We start from the raw sequence: 21,085 nt of genomic DNA, 5'->3' as shown, positions 1-21,085 counted from the left end.
TTAGTCAAAACTTTAGGAAACCATGAGTGAGGGTGAACGGAAACTGCAGAAACTACTTGTTCTCTCGTAACAACTGCATGGTGGTTTCCTACTGTGGAGACATGGTAGGCAGAGAAGTTAGTCAGTCCAAAATTAAATTCTGCAAGTTGAAATGTAAAAGTACATCAAAATTGAGTTTATTTATAACAACAAATTCACTATATATTACAATAATTATAAAAATATGTTTGTATAACAGCTTATGGTCACATCACATTTTTGTTCTCAAAACACACAGGATGATCAAACACTGGAGTTCTGGCAGTAGCTAACAAAGCAGCCAACTTTTAAAGTCTACACAGCTGTACACATTTTTTGTGCCTTAACAGAAAGGCTATTATCAAAAGAGTGAAGTTATTAACAAACATCCAAGGGGATTCCCCTTACAGCTTCTTTTCCAGAAGCTTATTTTGTCTAATGCATAGTAAAAAAATATACAGTTTACAAAAAACATAATCACTGGAAAGCAGGCAAAGCTCTCTCCGGCAAAAAGTTACCACCAATTTTTGTTTGTTTTAATTGAGCACCTAGTGGATAATATCTAGAGCAACAAAGTTCACCATTTTAAAGTCACCATCCTAGATCTAAACAGGCTGTGTCTTCTCACTGCACAGTGAAGCCAACGTATCAGGCTGGTATTGCAGCTTTTGATGAACAGTGTCCAACATGCCTTCACCAGAGAAAATAAAAGTCTATTTGATTGGGATATTGTCCCTTTTCGATACTTAATCTGAGTCACTGCTGCTGCTTGAGGAGTCTGTTGACATAACTTCTACATCATCTTCATTTTCTTTATTGTGCCCTGGAGGCTCCAGCATAAAGTCATTGCTATGATTAGGAGGTAGCATGTTCATTGAGATATCACTCGACTGCCAGGGATATTGAGGGGCAAGCACATCTGAAAAATAAATACAGTGCTTCGGTAGCATAATCATCGGAATATCAGCCTTTTAAATGGAGACGCCCATGCATCTGAAAACAGGCACAGCTGCATGTTAAAAACATTTTCAAAAGTTTTGTTTTCAATGCCAAACTATTCTCCCAATCCTCATTCTTGAATTTTTAAACAAGTTAGTTGAAACAGTTCACTTGGCAGCTGAAGTCTCTTGTAAATGAGCAATTCTAACACTGTAAGGTCTGTTCCTTCAGAGGTACTACTTTAATAGAGAAAACAGAATCCACCTTTCTCTATTGTGATCACACTAATTTAAAAATATCAAAATAATGTTTGTACAATGCTTTATATCTTCACAGCCTGTTCAAACATTAACTAACCTTCACAAGACCGCTGAGAAATGAGTGAATGTTATCACCTGCATTTCACCTTTCAGGATACAGGCTAAGTGACTCGCCCAAGACTTCACAGCAAGAAGTAGAAATGAATTTCTGGTTTCCAGCCCAGTATTTATACAAACATAATTTCTCTAGAACAGCTACAATAACACTTTTGGTTTTAGATGTACCCCACCGTAACAATCTTAACTTTTGAAAGCAAACTTTTCATACAAGAACCAAAAGATCTTTTAAAATCCAATATAGATGTTTTGTTCTTTAGTCAACTCCTGGAAAGGTAAAAACCACCCATCACCTAACATAACTACTCCACTGTATTCTTAGTTCACTAGTAGTATTTTTAAACCAGAATATAGTTAAGCAATCATGACTGAATCCAAGTAAGATCACTGTTATTGGCCATTTCAATAATCAAGTATTAAGGAATGAATCCTTAATTTATACACTTAAAACACCACAGTATTTAAATTGGTTTTGTCAATAAGAATTTATCTTAAGTGGTAAATATTAGTTCACCAGTTCTAGATCTGGAACTTCTAAACATTTGTTATTTTATTGATATAGATTACAAATTAAAGAAGGGAAAAAAGTCTTCTGACCTCATACATATCTGAACTTCCCTTTCATGATTCAAGACAATACATTTGTTTTCATTGCTAAGAAAGTAGTAATTTGGTCTGAAAGTTTTCCATATTTTAGTGTGTGATTTTAAAATAATCAGTTTACTAGAAATTACACAGAAATGGATTGGAAGCTGAAAGCCTACATATTTTTCCTTTCATAAGTGAAATTTTTTTCCACTGGTTTGCCAATATGATCCAGTTATCTCAATTTGATTTAGCAGTGGGACAAATAAAACAGAATACATTTTCTCTTGCTTTTCTATAGCACCATGCCAGCCTTTCAAACTGCTTACTTGTTTAATAATCCCTTAATGCCAGGGAACTAATCCACTGCAGCGTCAGCCAGAATTTTTAGTTCTGTCTTGCTATCACTGAGGGACACTTTGGAGGTGAATGAAATGCATAATTGCTATGGTTATGGCATTTTTTTTATTCATTGCATAAACATCTGAATACTTCCATTACCTGGCAATCTGCCTGCTGCAAGTGCATCCCCTGGCAAGTGTCCATTAACTCCATTAGTAGATGGGTTGTTCATCTGACCCAAAAGGCCACTCCTCATCTCTAAATCTGTAGGATATGGCCTGCGTGGGTCCCCTTAAAAACAAATAGTTTTTTATATGATTAAAACAAAGCTAACATCTGCAAGATAAATATCAGCTGTTTCGTGCTAGTCTTTTTCTTTAATGCTTTTCAAACAGAAAACTGTGTTGATTGTTCATATCAGCAATGGGAAGCACACCTGTTCTGTGAGAAATTAAACCCAAATATATTCTCCATTTACATTCTTTGTTTAGTCAAGCTTGGCAAAAAGAAGTACACAACAAACTCACTGTAGTGCTACTCACTGCTACTATTAGCAAGACTTCATTTCAGTACACATTCTGATCTGCTGCAGGAGGGCTAGGACCCATCACTGAACATTCCTTGCCTCTGACTCCCAATAATGTCTATATAGTTTCCACATCCCTGATGAATGCAGTGGTCTCAGAGGAAAGTGAATGAAGAGACAGTCCTTAATATAAGCTGGTTCTGACCCGTTAATGACTTTAATTAGGACCAAGACCTTGAACTGGACCCCAAAGAAAACAAGGATTCAATAGGTTTCAGAGTAACAGCCGTGTTAGTCTGTATTCGCAAAAAGAAAAGGAGTACTTGTGGCACCTTAGAGACTAACCAATTTATTTGAGCATAAGCTTTCGTGAGGTACAGCTCACTTCATCGGATGCATACTGTGGAAAGTATGCATCCAATGAAGTAAGCTGTAGCTCACGAAAGCTTATGCTCAAATAAATTGGTTAGTCTCTAAGGATTCAATAGAGGACATACAGGACCAACTTATTAATGGAGTCCAGGAGCTGTGAGTTTTGTAGCTATTTAAAGCCACGTATAAAATTTCCCCAAAGTTTTACTCCAAGGTATTCAACAAGGAAAAAAATAAGGTAAGTATTTAAGTATCTCAAGGGAAAAAAACGTTTTTAATATCGGAAAGCTTTATAAAATCCAAGCAAAATACCATTTGTCATGACACAAATACTAAATGGTGGTGTTTAATTATTGCTCCTATATTATAATGAAAGGACATTTCCATGTCATGCCATCAATGGAAGTACAACAAACTCATACAGCTTATTTGTCAAACATGAAATTTACCTGGTACCCATGTCAGAGGAGCACAAACAGCGTTGCTGGCACTAATCCTGTGGGCATATTTAATTATTTCTTCAGATGAAACAGCACCTGTGAAAGGGGAAAAGAAGTTTACAAGGGAAATGCACCCTGATTAGCATACTCTCAAGAGATTGCCTGATTGGATAGTTTTCGATAAACACTTTGATATTCCAAATAGAGATCAACGATGTAACATTTTAACAGAACCTCAAGAGTATCCCCAATATGCAGGCATTGCAGAGGACAGTGTCACAGTTCAGGGCAACTGCACCTGTATTTCCCCTCCATGGCCCAAAAAGGACACTCAAGGCTTCATGCTCCTCTGGCCATCACTTCTTGAGTGGAGATACCCCGGTCAGAAGGGAAAGAGATGAGTATCTCCAGGCTGAACAGTTCCCTGCCTTTACTGTATTATTCCCAGCAGAGACAGGTTGCCTAAACTGGCCTGCTGGCTTTCTTTTCAGATACTAACAACAGAGTAATTGCCCACAGTTTTAAGGTATCACAGAGTTCTTCCTATGCAATCCTGTTTCTTGTTAAAAGAACTACAGAGAAAACATTAACAACAATAATAAAAGAACCTACGGACATGCTAATAAGCTTACCAAAGATCACCCCAACCCAAACAAGGGCCCTGGCAGGAGCAGTCCTTCAGTACCCAACCCAAGTGGTTTCCTTGTGGTTTCAAGTTCATCAGGGCTTCAACTCAGAACAAGCACACAGCCTTATGGGGCCTCAGTAGGCCAAGTCTTTCAAATCCTTCTGGTGTATGGATTGGGGCCCTCCATACACCAGAGGTCCTGTCCATCTGCTGGATCAGGAAGAAGGCTATAAGCTTGTTTTAAACCAGGCTATTTATCAAAAATCCTTTCTCTGTCTGTTGGTCCCTAGAGAATCCAGTTTGAACTAGTATATGTGCACCTCTCCAGGGGGTGGCTTCATAGGGCTGATAACCAGAAGAATTGCATTAGCATCCCCATCCTTCTCCTGGAGGAGCTACATAAAATTCCACAGTAACACATACACAGTTGCATTTTTAATACAATGGACCCCCAAAAGGTATTAAACCTCATTCAGTAAGGTTTAACCTAAATTCAATAAAGTTTATCTTAATTCCAGGAAGTTTGTCCAGGACATTGCAGGATACTGTCAGTCTGTCACAAATAGCTTAACAGAAGGACCTGGTTTGCAATATATTGACTCTAAAACTATAGATTCAAATATCACAAAAATTAACTAAGTTTTTCAACCTTGTGAGGTTGACTGATTTCCATGCAGTCTACTTTGTAAAGTACACTGATATCTACTGATAAAAAAAGGCTATATAAGAGCTGGGTGGATCTTTCATAGGAGACTTTTAGTACCTGACGTTTAGACAGAAGCTGCTTGTAAGATGCTATGGCATTTTTTGTAATAGTAGGGACTTACCCTGGTGTACTTAATAAACTTCTCTCCCTTTTTCTCCTACTATCATGCAGTGTACACATGCCAGATGGCAGTCACTCTCCACTCCATAAATGACTACACTTCAAGCAATGTATAATTTTTGTGAAATGCCCTGAGATCATTTTGTATGAAAGTCACAAATAACTATAAAATACCTATTTGGTAAAAATGACTAGCTTAGCTATGCAAGTACTACAGCTGATATTACGAGATACGCAGTATATTGCCAGCAAGTCTAAGGGCAAGACACAGATTTTAGTAAGTAATATTGTTGACATTCATTTAAAAAAACAACCACCATGCTCTCCCCACCCCCTCCAAAAAAAAAAAAAAAAAAAAGATTAGATACAAACTGTAGACCAGCATATTAGGGTAAGTGCCTTGTGTGACAAACTAAGGTAATCATATGCATTACTACTAAAGCAAAACCAGCACAGAAATTAATACTACGGGGAAAAGTATTTGGAGCTAGACCTTAAAACTATGATATAATGTTTCCACAACACACACAACACCCTTCCAAAATAAAACCCCACAACTCCAGCCTTTCAAAGTCCTTTATAAGATTTAGAGGTTCCAAACTGAATGGAAAACTCTTACACGCATGCAACGTTTTACACTGATTTTAAGTCTTAAACTGTTACATTATACAATTAAAAGAAATCAGCCTACATGCTTACATAGAACTCTAGATAAATTACTTAAAGCTATATAGTTTCAAAGCCTCAGATAGTGTAATAAACTATTGATACTCACCCTTTCTTGCTTTTTCTATTGATTTTAGTTTTTCCTTTGCTTGATAAACAGCTGTTGCCTAGTTATTAAAGAAAAATTATTCTTCAATGCTTCATTAATTTGTAACCTTAGGCTCAGTTAAAGAGGCACTGTGAATTTGTCCACTTATCCTATTAAAAACTGTCTCTAAAATAAAGATCAGATCAACATCTTATTATATACAGTGAATGTTTTCAAAGTATACCAGTGTTTTAAATAACTTACTATGTGAGCACATAGCACAGTAATGCCTCTAGGATGTCAGATAAATTAAATAGCTACCATCCTCTCTCAGTTGTGATGCCTACAGATATCTGGGAAGGGCTCCTATTGCTTTCACTAGTCCAAGTTGCTCAAAGGGTTGCCTATTTTCTCAAGGGATTAGGCCAAAATGCGAAGTCCAATATTCATCTGTTCCTTCTATTCTTTCCTCATTTAACCAGCACCCGTCTTCAGTGGTTTGATTTTCCACACTTAACCTATTATTTACAATAGGTGTTATTTTCACTACAAATCTTTCAAATAGTAAAAACAGACTGGGTGGGGTGTAAAATTATTATGAAGGAAGAGTAATATAGGTTGGATGAAAATTACCATTACAGCCTTTCCAAAAAGCAAGTAACTTTAACTCTGGCTACTGAAAGCGTAATTTCCAAGCTTTCAAGAAGAATTCACTTCATTTAATCTTCTTAACTAAAAATTTTGTTTTTTCCGGAACTCAGTGTTATGCACAACCACCCTTATTTCCCCCTCAACCAGCAACTCTCAAAAGCCAACACTTCACCTATAGACTTACCAGTATATGTTCTGCTTCTTTCAGTTGTTTTTGTAGCTGCTGAATATCACTGTCCCTCTTTTCGACTACTTTTTCTAATAGCTGCATTTCATGATGAATTTTCCCCTGATCAAGTGCCAGTTTCATTAATTCCTGAAACTCTCCATCTCTCTGAATCAGCAACTCCAGAATCTGTCAGATAAAATATTTATGTAACTTATTTAGCTTGATTAATTACAAAATCCACAACTGCACTATGAAGAGGAATCCAACTGTAGGAGGGATAGCAGAAGTCAGATTTGGGGTATTCACACTGATGTTGTATTCTCCAAAACAAAACATATTTAAAATAAAATGAAGTTTCCAATTCTTCCACTTGGGAAGATAACCTACAATTCAGATAGTCCAAATTGCAACTTGAGGGAAGGTCAAGTATGACATGTGCTAACAAGTACATAATAAGGTATTTATTTGTACCAAAGCTGGTGTGCTGGAGGATTTTATTGATGAATGCAAACAAGAACTTTCCATTCATCTGTCAAGGAAAATACAAGTTTCAATATTAAATTTGAACATGCAGATATGAAAAGTATGTGTGTTTCTTGGATTCCAGAGAAGTTTGGCTCTCAATTTAGCAAAATTAGGGCACCCCAACCCACGCAACTGAGGGACTTATCTTGTCGGGACTGCTACCAAACACATGGAAGCAAGAGTACCAAGAAAGATGCCAATTCTCCTCATTCATCTAATAAATCATTAATTCTTAATACTAGTTATGAACATTTCAGCCCCAGCACTGTTAATTATGCCACTGCTGAATATATGAAACACAGCCCTGTACGTACAAGCCCATAACCCCATAGTATTAACTAGAACATCCTAAATGTACTATATTCCTTAGAAAAAATATTTTACCTCTAGCAAACTGACATAGCAGGTACACTCCAGTTACAGTGAAGCTGCCAAATCTAGATATTTAGATTTTAAAAAGGCGTATTAAGTAGAAGTGCAGTCTGAAACAGTTTGTGCCAAGCGAATCACTTTTAAAAACGGCAGAATCTGTGTTTTATACAGTAAAATCTCTGCTGATCTGGAATGTTCTCACTTCATCACTACTAGCACAACTCTTAGTAGGTTTCACACATATGTAGATTAGTGCTTCCTAAACCAAAACTAGCAAAGGTAATACATTTATTTTTGTCCAAAACCATAAGGTTGATTTTAGAAGTACAAGGAAGTGCCACATGAAAATAATGGTTCTTTTGGGTGGACTAGGGAAGTCCTTGACTTATGCTACGTCAAGCCCACATTTCTTCCAGAGCCTATCAACAGTGTTCCTTCAGTTAGCATGAGTACTGTGCCTATTCCCAAGGACAGCTTCCAGTGCTACCTCCGTGGCGCTCCAAATTTTGCTGATTCAGAAGCTGAGATTTAGACCTCTGATTCCTTGTGCCACTCTAGACTGACTAAGTACTTCTGTTGCCAACAAAGAAAGTAGGAAGTTTCTGGTGAACAGTAAGAATGACCCACTGTGTTGTGTGATTATGAGAGGGAACCAAGCTCCCTTATACTATGGGCACTGACTGGCTAAAGCTAGATGCCCATTAGTAGGCTGTTTTAACACAAGCAGCCAAGCTTGCACCAACTCCCAGCAGTGCACAGCCATTAGACTCATTACTAAAAAAGGTTTACGACCAAACTAGAAGTTACTATGCCCTCAAACGTAACATGGTACGACTAGCCCTCTCACTAAATATGCTGGAACTCAGAGCCATCTTCCTCTGTTTTCAGAAGGGTTACTTTGCAAGACATGGTAGTGAGGGCATTTCACAGCGGGGCCATTGGTCTCATCTACAGCATAGCCGTAATCCACAAACTACACAGAAGTATCCCCTTAGTCCAGGGTATGTTCTTTGTGAATCCTCTAGCTGTGTCTGTTTACTCTTTTGATAAAGTCTTTACTTCTGTTCAGCACCACAGAGCCAATGCAATGGAGTCTATTCTCCTTCATGCATCTACACAATTTTCAGTTAAACTCGGCTTACAAAATCTTTATTACAGGCAAGGATGTACAATGCTTAGAGAACACAGCTTGATTTTTCAGAGCACAAATTGAATTAACAGCATCTCCCATTACAAATTAATCTTTGGATTTGTAAGAGTAAAAGTTTGATGTGAAGGCTACTGTGAAAGAATAAGTTACAGCAGATAATAAGGGAAAGATTAACTGTACGTAAAGTACTGAAACTAGTACTACATGTATTCAATCTTTGCTGTTTTCAATCTCGATGCCCCCTTGGAGAAAAATCTTCTGATACTGTTAGCTATCTTAGGTGGCCTGTTTTAAGTGGCCAGGAAAGGAAAGGTATAATTAATTAAGTCTCCTTCCTCTAGGTACCAGGGGTTTAATTCCATAAAGATATCCAGTAATTGGACAGTCCATCACACACAAAAATCCACCCTCAAACCGCAGAGGGAGAGAACTGGCTGAGATTTTGACAAAGTGCCAGACCAAGAGTGAATTAAGATCATCAGGACTAAGGATCACAAAAGGAAATAGTCTGGCTACAATTTTCTTCAGAACTCTACAGACCAGCACTTGACAAACCATCTAGTAAACTGCTTAGTCAGAATATTTATGTCGCTTGCCACCAGTGCTCAAGGCACATGCAGGGTTTAAGGAGCGTACATAGACTGGGACGGGGGTTAGCAAGAAGCTGTGCTTCAGCCCTTGAAGTACTTACAAGCACAGCAGAAGACTGAAACAAACCCTGGAAAAGCAAAATACTTAAGAGTTTGTTAAACCACTGCTCTCACATTTCATAGGATTTCAATCCTATTGAGAACAACTAGCATTTACAAACTCAGGGCAAAGTCCTTGGCTTTCTGCGTGTGGGAGGGAAGGGGCATTGTCACTAACTTCCCTGGAAGCAGGATTGGGCCCTCACCACTAAACTTTTCAAATATTAGTGTTGCTAAAAATTTCATACCACACAGTTAGCCTGAATGCTAGGCTAGATAAGGAGAAAAAGGCTGAATACGGAGGTTAACTACCTAGACAAATATTTAAGAAAATTTGTTTACCTGGCTCTCCTCTCCTGGTTGTGGGAGTTTCTGGTTTCTTGAAATTGCCAAAATTTCAATCAGTTCCCTGAAATGAAATTTGTATTTTTAAACAATATTCTAAACTACTGTTTAGAAATTAGGTCAGATTGTCCCCAGTGAGTTTCAAAAGTATACTAGTGACTCTGTATTTTTATTAGGACTGTTGATTAATTGCAGTTAACTCAGGCAATTAACTCAAAAAAATGAATCACAATTAAAAAAATGAAGGGCGATTAATCGCACTTTTAATCTCACTGTTAATACCAATTGAATACCAATTGAAATGTATTAAATATTTGTGGATGGAACATTTTCAAATATATTGATCCGAATTACAACACAGAATACAAAGTGTACAGTGCTCACTTTATATTATTATTTTAATACAAATATTTGCATTGTAAAAATGATAAATAGTATTTTTCAGTTCACCTCATACAAGTACTGAAGTGCAATCTCTTTATCGTGAAAGTGGAGCGGTTTAACAACAGGCTGAGCAAGTGCAGAATGACTGTTGAGTGTGCTTTTGGGCATTTAAAGGCCCGCTGGTGCTGCCTATATGGGAGGCTGGACCTGGCCGATGAAAATATTCCTATGCTTATAGCCGCGTGCTATATGCTGGACTGCTGAGGCTCAGTGCCTGGGGGCTGAATTTGAACAGCCAGAGACCAGGGCTATTAGAGGAGCACAGTGCAGGGCCATAAGGATCAGGGATGCCTTGAGGCAGCAGTCTGAAGCTGAAAGCCACTAATATTTGTTGCTATGCTCGGGAGTGCAGTGCTTGTAATGCTATGCGGTGATTGTGATTGGTGTAGATGATGCACAGTGAAGGTTTAAGAAAATTGCCTGTTGCTTTGCAGGGTTCTGTTTGCTTTCAATTAATGGAACAAACATTGCTTTCAAACCAAAACAATTCTTTTATTAAAAAACAACAACAGGAGGAGAGAGACAAACAAAAAAACCACATCAGCACAGGGGGGTGTGTGGGAGAAGGTGGGGTCCTGGGACAGTTAAAGATTTGTGTATGTACAGGTATCATATGCAGCCTTGTCCTCTGGAATACAGTGCAGCAGCTACTGTACTTCAGCAGGGCTAAACTGCTGAGGGACGGGTGTTGAGTGCAGTGGGTACTGGGAGTCCGCAGGGCTGGACTGTGACGGGGCAGGAGTGGAATGCAGCGGGTACAGACTGAAGCCAGCAGGTTGATAAGAGTGTGTTGGTGGTGTCTGGGAGGTGCATGGGAGAGTTTTGCGACAGCGGCTGCAGGGGAGGGCGGGCGCAGAGCTGCTCAGTTCGAAGAGCTAATATCGCCTGGAGCATGTCTGCTTGGTGCTCCATAACCTTTAAGAGCTGCCTTGTGGCTTCGTTCTGGCGCGCCGCATTCTCCTTTCGGTCCCTCTTCTCGCTGCCCCACCACTCCTTCAATTCTTGTTTTTCGGCTGCGGAGTGCATCATGACATCGCGCAGAAAGTCCTCTTTAGTTCTTCGTGGCCGCTTTCTAATTCTGCGCAGCCATTCAGCCAGCAACAACAAAGAGGGAGGCTGGGCTCCCAAGGTCATATCTGTGAAGCCAAAATGCAACATTTTACAGACGCAGAACTGTCTGCAACACACAGACCACCGATTCAGTGATTTAAAACACAGCCACTATTCACATAAATGTCACTAACTGGCAAGTACACATGAGCCACAAGATCCCCAAAATGGTGAGTAACCGCGGGGGGAGGGGAAATCAGTGTTCCAGGACCATATTGTACACTGGACACATGGCTCTTGGGGAGAGCCAGAACTGTATGGGGGGGCCTCATAATCATTACTGTCCCCACATTTTCACTGGCTTTGTTCATTATGGAATATATCTTGCTGCTGAGGGTGAGCAGGGAATCAAGGGAGAGTCTTCTCCGAGACTGTGGCTTCTGCCCTGGCCCTTATGCAGCTCGCCTGTGTGCAGCAATGGTCCCTCTCCCCACCCCCACCCAGTGATGGCACAGTGGCATGGGAAAGTTACCTTTAATGGGTCAAGAAACAAAGCAGCTCTGCCAAAGAACCTGCGACAGCAGATTGCCTAGTATCTCCAGGAGACTGTCATGGAGATCTCTGAGGCAGATTCCCGTGAAGTGAGGGAGTCAATCAACACCCTGTTCCACCACTCACACTAGGCATGTGGTGGTATGTGCATCATACAGACACAAGCCTGCTTTCTGCAACCCTCCTGCCCCCAACAACTCACTTCAGCAATTCCCAAAATCAAAGCCACTTATCAGGGGCCTCCTCTCCTGCTGCACTTTGCCAAGCTCCGACAGCTGTGACTAGCCTCCTCCGGGGTAGAGAAGAGCTCCTGGCTGCATGCATCTCTGACCTCCAAGTCATCCTCTGCCTCTGGGTCCCCCTCCCCCTCCTCATCCAAGATTTCCTCCTCCTGGCTCCGTCCATTCTTGACTGGCACGCAAGCCACAGAAGCATCCACAGTGGCCTTCACAGTGGAGGTAGGGTCGCCACTGAGTATCACGTCCAGCTCTTTGTAGAACCGGCAGCTCGTGGGCACAGCCCCGGAGCGATGGTTTGTTTCCCATGCCTTGTGGTAGGTGTTCCGCAGCTCCTTCACTTTGATTCTGCACTGCAGTGTGCCCCGGTCATGGCCCCTTTCTGTCATGCATCGTGAAATCTGTCTGTAGGTATCATAATTTCTATGGCTGGAGCACAGCTGGAACTGGACAGCTTCCTCTCCGCAAATGCTGATGAGGTCCAGCAGCTCGGCATTGCTCCAAATGGGGGATCGCCTGGTCCGTGGAGCAGGCATGGTCACCTGGAAAGATGCGCTGAGACCACTGCACGCGTCACTGAGCATACAGGAAGGGGACCTTCAAAATTCCCAAGGAATTTAAGGGGTGGGGCTCACAGCTGGTCACCTGAGGGCAGGACAGTAGAGTTCAAACCGATGACCAGAGAGGCGAGAACAGGCATTGTGAGACACCTCCCGGAGGCCAACTGCAGCACTGTAATTGACCAGGGTGTATACAATGGCACTGCGGCGCTGTAGCCCCAGCACAGAAAGCCTCTCATTGGGGTGGGTTTTTATAGTGCTACAACTGCGCAGTTTCTGCACACTAAGTGGCTTGGTAGTGTGTACATCTAGGGAGTTACAGCGCAGAAAGCTGCTTTACTGCGCAGAAACTTGCCAGCGTAGACAAGGCCTAAGTCTCCCAATCCAGACAGACCCTTTCCAACCAAATCAGCTCTTCCATTACTGAGTATTAAACATTGACAGTGGAATTCTATAGGAAAATGTTGCAAGATCTGTGGCGTTGTCACGTGGAGGGATTTTTTTTTGTTTTTGGTTTATTTTGGCTCTCATCTTATATTTCAATACGAGACTTCACTGCAAGACAAAGATGACCATTTAACTTCTCTTCCTTCACTGCTCCTTTTCCAAGTTTCATAGAAACCCAACACAAATCGTGCAAGACATAGGAGTTCAGCTCTTTTAACCAGGCAGCCACATGAATAATTTTTTAAAGAATAGCAGTATGTGTGTGTGTGTGTATATATATCTACATCTATCTATATATAAATAAAATACTATCTCAAATTCAAAATTTGTACTCATTCCTATGGTACATCTTTTCAAAGAGAAAAATCAGAAAAGACCAACATATTGAGCAACTTTGAAGTTGGATGGTAGCTGGATGTTTCTGGTAAAATAATCAGCAGCATGTTTAACAATGTTTGTATTTAAGGTGAAGTCCATGTTTACTGGCTCTCTATTTTCAAATCAAAGGTGCTCAGTCTGCGACTACCACTTCTACACACTCAACCTAAATTCAGGGTCAAACTGAGTGCGAGAAGAAAGGAACCCAGGTTCTGTCAGTCAAATCTGTGCAGTCCCATTTTCTTCAATGAATTTACACAAGTGTGTTGATGGAACCTTTTAAGACCTTTCTGGGTAACCCTGAAAGGAGTCCAACTTCTATATTATTTATACATCCTACCTCCAAAGGATTTCATAGGGTAAGTCAACACAGAACTTGGCAATAAAGTTTTTCTTACACAAACTGTACCAAAACCAAAAGGTTCAATCAACTGAACAAAAAATTGACCCTCATCTTCTCTCAGATCGATGTAGAAAGTCTGTCAGTCTATTCTGTGAATAAATCCCTGGAATGAATGTTGTCACCTTTACTTAACAAAAAGAAATGTGCAAGAAGAAGAACTGGTAACATTACATTTCCAAAAAAAAAAAAAAAGACTCTAGAGACTGACTCTCCTGATTATTTGAATTGAATTAAAAAATCAGAAATTAGCTTATTTATAAAAATAAAGGATACATTCAAAGAACTAAAAAGAAAAGGAGGACTTGTGGCACCTTAGAGACTAACCAATTTATTTGAGCATAAGCTTTCGTGAGCTACAGCTCACTTCATCGGATGCATCCGATGAAGCGAGCTGTAGCTCATGAAAGCTTATGCTCAGATAAATTGGTTAGTCTCTAAGGTGCCACAAGTCCTCCTTTTCTTTTTACGAATACAGACTAACACGGCTGTTACTCTGAAACCATTCAAAGAACGAGTAGCTCTGAATTGCTGAAAGAACAAACATATTTTATGCTTCAGCCCCTCACACTGCAGCAGATCAATGGTCGTATATAAAAGGCAGGTAGGACGGACTCAGAAAGGCTGAGTAACTAGTTGGATGGCATACTAGCAGGAGATGTTGTAGGTCCATGTCTCACTAAATGGAAGATGAATCCTTATTTGCAAGTGTTTTTTAACTCCAAGCCACGTTACAAGGTGTAACAACTCCATCTGTTACAAGGTGGCAGAGAAGTGTCCTAATCTGATTTACTATGCTACTTGGAGAGATGGAAGCCTTTCAAAAAATACATTAAGAGGCACATATGAATTCACTAAAATTAAATTAAATTAAATTTAAAAAAAAAGGTTAATAGAAGGAAAATAAAGAATACCAGGGTACCCAAAATCATGGCACAGGAGCATCTCAAGAGAGAAGAATCCTATTACCAATTTGTTAAAAAGCTCAGTGATGACGACAACATATTAAGGAGAAACAAACATTCTTGGTGTTCCTGGAAAAGGGACAGAGGAGCAGTTTCTAAATGTCACTAACAAAACCTGCTGAGCAGAGAAAACGGGAGAGATATTTTAAAGATTCCGAGCTTCTGGAGGAAAGCTTAAGTGAATTCTCTATTTGCATGGATAAATACTTGTCATCATATGTGAAATGTTTCAGAGTAACAGCCGTGTTAGTCTGTATTCGTAAAAAGAAAAGGAGTACTTGTGGCACCTTAGTCTCTAAGGTGCCACAAGTACTCCTTTTCTTTTTACATATGTGAAATGTTACCTTCACTGGGCCAAGCAAGAACTGTATATAAAATGATGAGTCAGATAAATCCAGATGCTAAAAATTTTACATTTAGATTTGAAATTAACACAATACACAACACCTGAAGCTCCTTATGAAGCATATGCAGACATATCAAATTTGGGTACTAACAGAAATCCTGCAGGACACAGACAAAGGCCAGAGACAGTCCAATGTCCAGACAAACCAGAAGCAGGACCTCAAGAGATGTGAGCAATAAAGCTATATTGACAAGTGGTGGTAGGCTCAGAAACAGAGAAGCAAGGGGAGTAATAAGACCAGAAAAAGTACCATATGCAATGATTCTCGCACTAGCGCTACCCTTAATTTTACACCAAATAGGGAACTGCAAGAAAGAATTACAGCCGTACAATCCTATAGGAATAGAACTATAAATGACCAACTGAGGAGAGTAAGCAAGAGAGTACTTTAAGATTAAAATCCATTCAAAACTATTCACCATTACAGAGGCAGGACAGTACCATTTCTGAAGGCCATAGCCAAAAAGGGCATTACAACAGACCTATGGAAGGACCGGGGGAAAAACAAGGCATGGGCTCATATCTCAGCTTTCTTCAGAGAAGAGATGAACAAACAGCAACCAGGCTCCAAAATTTTCAAATTTGTCATCTTAAAGAACAACTGTGGAAGAGAAGGAATCAAATAGACTCCGTACTATTGTTAGTAGTGAACAAGCTTAAACTGAGAAAAAATAATAGACTGGGGCAGTATTTCTAGTACAACTAGTTCTAAACTAATAGTGACAGATAATATCAGTCCTTCCGAAAGTAATGGGATCTCTTCAGTTAACAATTTCATGTTCAGATACACATTTATTTCAAAACCATTTGGTAACACTTCTTGGGCTTTCAGCGGGTCCCTAGTCAGTCACTCTAAGGGTATGTCTACACTGCCCACATTACAGCGCAGCAGCGCTGTGAAGTGGGCAGCATAGACATGCTTTATCGCCGGGGAAGAGCTCTCCCGGCAATAAAAAAAAAACACCCCGAACAAGCAGTGGTAGCTTGATACTGGCGTGTTTCAGTGCGAAAACTTTTGTCGCTCAGGGGGCGTTTTTTCACACTCCTGAATGACTAAAGTTTTAGCACTGCAAGTGGCAGTGTAGACACAGCCTAAGTCTATTCTTCAGCAGATCACTGAGTAAGATTTTCAAGAGACACACAATTCTATTTGGAAATGATCTGGGGCTGCAGCTCACACTTATGAGATGTCAATTCAGATGTAAATAACTTGCACACAGTTAATGTTAGCAGTGAACTAACTGAACCCTCAATTAGCAATAGGTAGGATGAAAATGTCAGCAATGAAACAAATGAAGAAAGAACCCAATCTTTCATCAACAGTAATAGAAATCATGAGAGTTGGTTTGACACTCGCTACCTCAAAATAGCACTCTGGAATCCCACATTCACCACTGCGATATGATTATAATATGTTTTGTACAATGCGTGGCTTTTTGAGGTATCATGTAAAAAGTCTTGATCTGTTGAACATTAATATCCTTTTGAATTGTATGTTCTATCATTGTATGTGAAGTTATGAAGTATTGCTATATGCTTGTTACTGAAGTATGTGTTAAGCTGAAAACGCTCACAGCTAACCTTTCAGTGGCAAGAAAGGAACAATTAACACTGACAAGACAGATTTGCATGAGGCCAGCCAGAGTGTGTTGATGGCCCGTCAAGAAGAATCTCTCTCAGAGAGGGTATGTACACAATCGGGGCTACCTAACCCCCACAGCACAGTAAGGATCTTTCTAGCACAGGGTAGGCAAACTTTTTGGTCTGAGGGCCACATCTGGGTATAGAAATTGTATGGCGGGCCATGAATGCTCACAAAATTGAGGGTTGGGGTGTGGGAGGGGGTGAGGACTCTGGGGTGGGGCCAGAAATGAGGAGTTCAGGGGGTGGGAGGGGGCTCTAGACTGGGGTAGGGGTTGGGTGTGGGGGGGAAGGGGGAGGCTCCAGCTGGGGGTGCGGGCTCTGGGGTGGAGCTGGGGATGAGGGGTTTGGGTGCAGGAGGGTGCTCCGGGCTGAGACAGAGGGGTTCGGACGCCAGAAATGGGATCAGGACTGGGGCAGAGGGTTGGGGTGCAGACTCCAGGCAACACTTACTGGAAGCAGCGGCATGTCCCCGCTCCGGCTCCCATGCAGAGGCGCAGCCAGGCGGCTCTGTGCGCTGCCCTGTCGGCAGGCACCGCCTCTGCAGCTCCCATCGGCCACAGTTCCCGGCCAATGGGAGCTGCGGGGGGCAGTGCTTGGGGGCAGGGGCGCTGCATGTGGAGCCCCTTGGCCCTGGCTGCCCTATGCATAGGAGCTGGGGGGACGGACAGACATGCCACTACTTCAGGGAGCCACGCAGAAAGCCCCCGACCCTGCTCCCCGGCAGGAGCTCGAGGGCTGGATTAAATGATCCGAGAGGCCGGATATGGCCCTGGGCCGTAGTTTGCCCACCCCTGTTCTAGCACCTGGTAAGAAAGTATAAATGAGGGTCAATGACATCACCATTTGGCCTTTCTCCACCCCCATCTCAACACCTGGAAGATCATTTAGAAGACAAAAACTTTGAACTGAGGAGATTGGTCCCAGGCTGAGAAGCAAATTCAGGCTGTGTATTAAGAACTGTAACTGCCTGGAACATCCAGTGGGATGAGAAAAGCTGTTTAATTCAAATCTCGCTTAGTCTGTTAAAGTCAGAATTTAGATTGTGATTCTATTTTTATTTCTTATGTAACCAACATTGACCTCTGTGCCTAACACTTAAAATCTATCTTTCTGTAGGTAAACAAACATATTTTAATGTTTTATCCTTATCAGTGACTTGTCTAAAGTGCTTGGGGGAATCTGCTCAGATTACAAAGGCTGGTGCATGTCCACTATTCTTTGACGAAGAGGCTAATTAATTAATCAGAAGGTCTCGAGCAGTGTAAAATGGGACATCGCTGGGGGTTGGGGAGATTTGCTGGTGTCTCTCTCTGTATAATTCATGAGTGGCTTATAGACCATTCATGCAATTTAGCTGGGTGTATTCCTGCATGTTGTTGGCTCAGTGATCACAGCTTGTCACTAGCACGCTATTGTAAGAGACAGTCCAAGGAGGAGAATTAAGAGGGCACAGCAGTCCCAGCCTGTATCCCGGGGGTATGTCACAGTCAGTTTTAAGATATACAAATTTTGACTAGAAATGTAGTGTTACCAGTTCTCCATCTTGCATGTTTCTTTTTGTTAAACAAAACTGACAACATTCATTCAAAGAATTTAGCCACAGAACTGACAATCTTTCTACACGGATCTATGGGAAAACAGAAGTCAAGAAAGCAGTAATGTGTAGCATTTGCATCAATGCATATGAACCAGGGCTCAGACTAAAGCAGTTACCTTGCACATGAGAATTTCACATTCATTGTATCGATCACTGGCTGATTTAAAACTCCACTTTGCCTATTTGTCATCAACCTGAATTTGAATTTCCACACAGTTTCCAACAGATAAATATTAGCTCTATTCAGATTCTGTCTTTGTATTGTTTTCAAGAATCATTGTGCCCTAGTGATAAACAAGATGAATCATAATTTGGATAGTATTTTTTTAAAAAGCAACTTAAATTTAGTTTACATTTTTAAAAGAGTGTGAATAATTACTCTGTAATTACATCTTTACAGAACCTAATCATTATCTGATCTTGGTAGGAATAATTTTTAAACGTTTAGTATAACTTTTTCATAAAAGTAATGAGGGAATAGTTAAGTTAAGCAGACTGGCAATTTCTGTATAATAATTTCATGTAGACTCTGATCCTACAATCTGATCCACGTTGGCAGACCCTTATTCCCATAAAGCGTGCAGCTGTCGGCATGGGTTTCACATGGCTGCTAGGATGTGCCCAGAGTGATCACAGATTGCAGCATGGAGGCCTTGTTACTTCAAATAAATGTATGCAGGAAGTGAAAAAGTTCAGAACAGTTTGTCTTGATTAAAAAAAAAGTATCTCCCACTTGAGATGTTTGCTAAATTATTTTGAAACAATTATCTCAGGTCAAATTTTGCCCAAAATTTAGGTTTTGTAAAAGCAAGCATTTATAGAACCAGAGGCCAAATTAAATGATTAAATACCAAATGGAAAGCATAATTTTATACAAGGACATTCCCTGTAACACTTGCAACCCAAATATCCTGGCAGAACATGATAATCTGAAAAAGAAACTGAAACTGACTAAAAACAAAAGTGAAACTGACTAAAAACAGTGTATTTTCATACCTGTAGCAACTGAGAAAAATACAAAGGTTAAACCATCCACCTAAATAGGAAAATACATTAGGTTACCAACTTACTTTGAGGTGGCAATGTATAGAAAGCTCCTGCTTCTCTGGAAGGAAAGAGACTAAATCAAAGGACACTACTTGCAACCCTTTAGCAACAGCAAACTTGCAATTAATAATTAATGTCTCAAGAAGTGGGGAAAATTTCTGTGGCATGGAAGAGGGATGTGGATAGAACAAAAATAAAGAACACCAAGAGTATGTGGGTTTGTTAATGGAGAAAAGAGCTGCTGAGGGTTAGTTTCAAATTGTACTTCATTAAGTACACTAGGAAGACTTTAGTGCACACCAGCAGGGTCTACACAGACCAATTACTGTGCACACTACCCCAACGAATAAACAAGCCACAGAAAGGCAATACAGAAAATAAGGTGCAGTTGTATTGTGAACACTAAAACAAAACAAAAAAAGGCTTTGGACAAGGATCAATAAAACAGACAAGATATTTTAAAAAAATGTTTGTTCTATCCCTTTCTCTCAGTCTTTAGTTGTCTACATGTTGTCTGAAAGAATGAGGAGTGCTTGTGGCACCTTAGAGACTAACAAATTTATTAGAGCATAAGCTTTCGTCGGCTAAAACCCACTTCATAAGATGCATACAGACTGATAAAGTGAGCTTTAGCCCACGAAAGCTTATGCTCAAATAAATTCGTTAGTCTCTAAGGCGCCACAAGTACTCCTCATTCTTTCTGCTGATACGGACTAACACGGCTACCACTCTGAAACCTGTCTACATGTTGTCTATATATTGTAAGTGCTACAGACCAAAGAAATGTCTTATATGTCTGTAAAGTGTCTAACATACTTTGGAGTATTATATGAGCAACACACGTTTAAAAAATTCATTTTTAATTATCTGTCTTACTAGTCATTCGGGTAATAACACGTCTTTATTACAATTTTTTCCCCCAAGAGTCCTGCTTTATCGTTTGTTTTCATACAGACGCTCACGGGACACTGATTCGATGTAGACCTGACAGAGAATTCTGCACCTTAGTTTTACACGGAGAAAAGAGATTTGAAAAAACCCAATATTTCAAGACCATGCCAAGGAAAGGGATTTCAGTTACTCGCACCCTTTCTCTGGCTAGCTCTGTGGGGCAGGGCCCCCCGCCCTCGGGACAGAGCCCCCCATCCCTGGGGCACGTCTGGCCCGGCGGGCAGGGGCTCCCCCCACCCTATCCCCGGGGCAACCCCCCTCCATCTGCACAGGGGCCTCTCGGCGTTGCCCCGCCATACAGGAACCGCCGGCTCCTCCACGCGGCGGCGGCGCGACTCAGGCCGTAACGAGCCCGGCCGGGCTGGGGCTCCCGGGGGCCGGCGCGCGGGGGTACCTGGCCAGCAGCTCCAGATCCTCCAGCGCCGCCAGCAGCCTGTCCCGCGTGCTGCTCCGCTCCCCGCCCGCCGCCATCGCCGCGCCCGAGCAGCCCCCGCCGCGGCCGGCAGCAGCGAGAGGGCAGCAGGCCCCCGCACCGAACGGCAGAGGCCGCCGACAGCGCCACCTGGCAGCGGAGGTCTGAACCGCAGCGCCTGCCCTGGGGCTTCTGCGCCTCCTGCGGTGCCCCCCCTGTCCAGGCCACTCGCTCCCCTCCCAGCCTTGGGGCGGGAGCCGCCCAGTGGGCGCGGGCCCTGGGTCCGTC

The 21,085-nt window shown here is 41.4% G+C and overlaps 1 protein-coding gene across 1 annotated transcript; it reads right to left on the bottom strand.

Moving 5' to 3' along the window:
• Positions 1-175: 175 nt before the first annotated feature.
• On the bottom strand, positions 176-21,085 carry MED4 (mediator complex subunit 4). The gene is made up of 7 exons (XM_037893961.2): positions 20,780-21,085; positions 9,706-9,772; positions 6,643-6,813; positions 5,829-5,886; positions 3,609-3,695; positions 2,421-2,552; positions 176-937 (listed from the first exon to the last, which is right to left on the bottom strand). The coding sequence occupies exons 1-7, from the start codon at positions 20,854-20,856 to the stop codon at positions 765-767; spliced, it is 765 nt and encodes a 254-aa protein (XP_037749889.1). The 5' UTR covers positions 20,857-21,085; the 3' UTR covers positions 176-764.

Source organism: Chelonia mydas, chromosome 1 (genome assembly GCF_015237465.2).
Source record: "Chelonia mydas isolate rCheMyd1 chromosome 1, rCheMyd1.pri.v2, whole genome shotgun sequence".
Taxonomy (NCBI): Eukaryota; Metazoa; Chordata; order Testudines; family Cheloniidae; genus Chelonia; species Chelonia mydas.
Note: the sequence above shows the minus strand (reverse complement) of the source record. Positions and strands in the feature narration are given on the sequence as shown.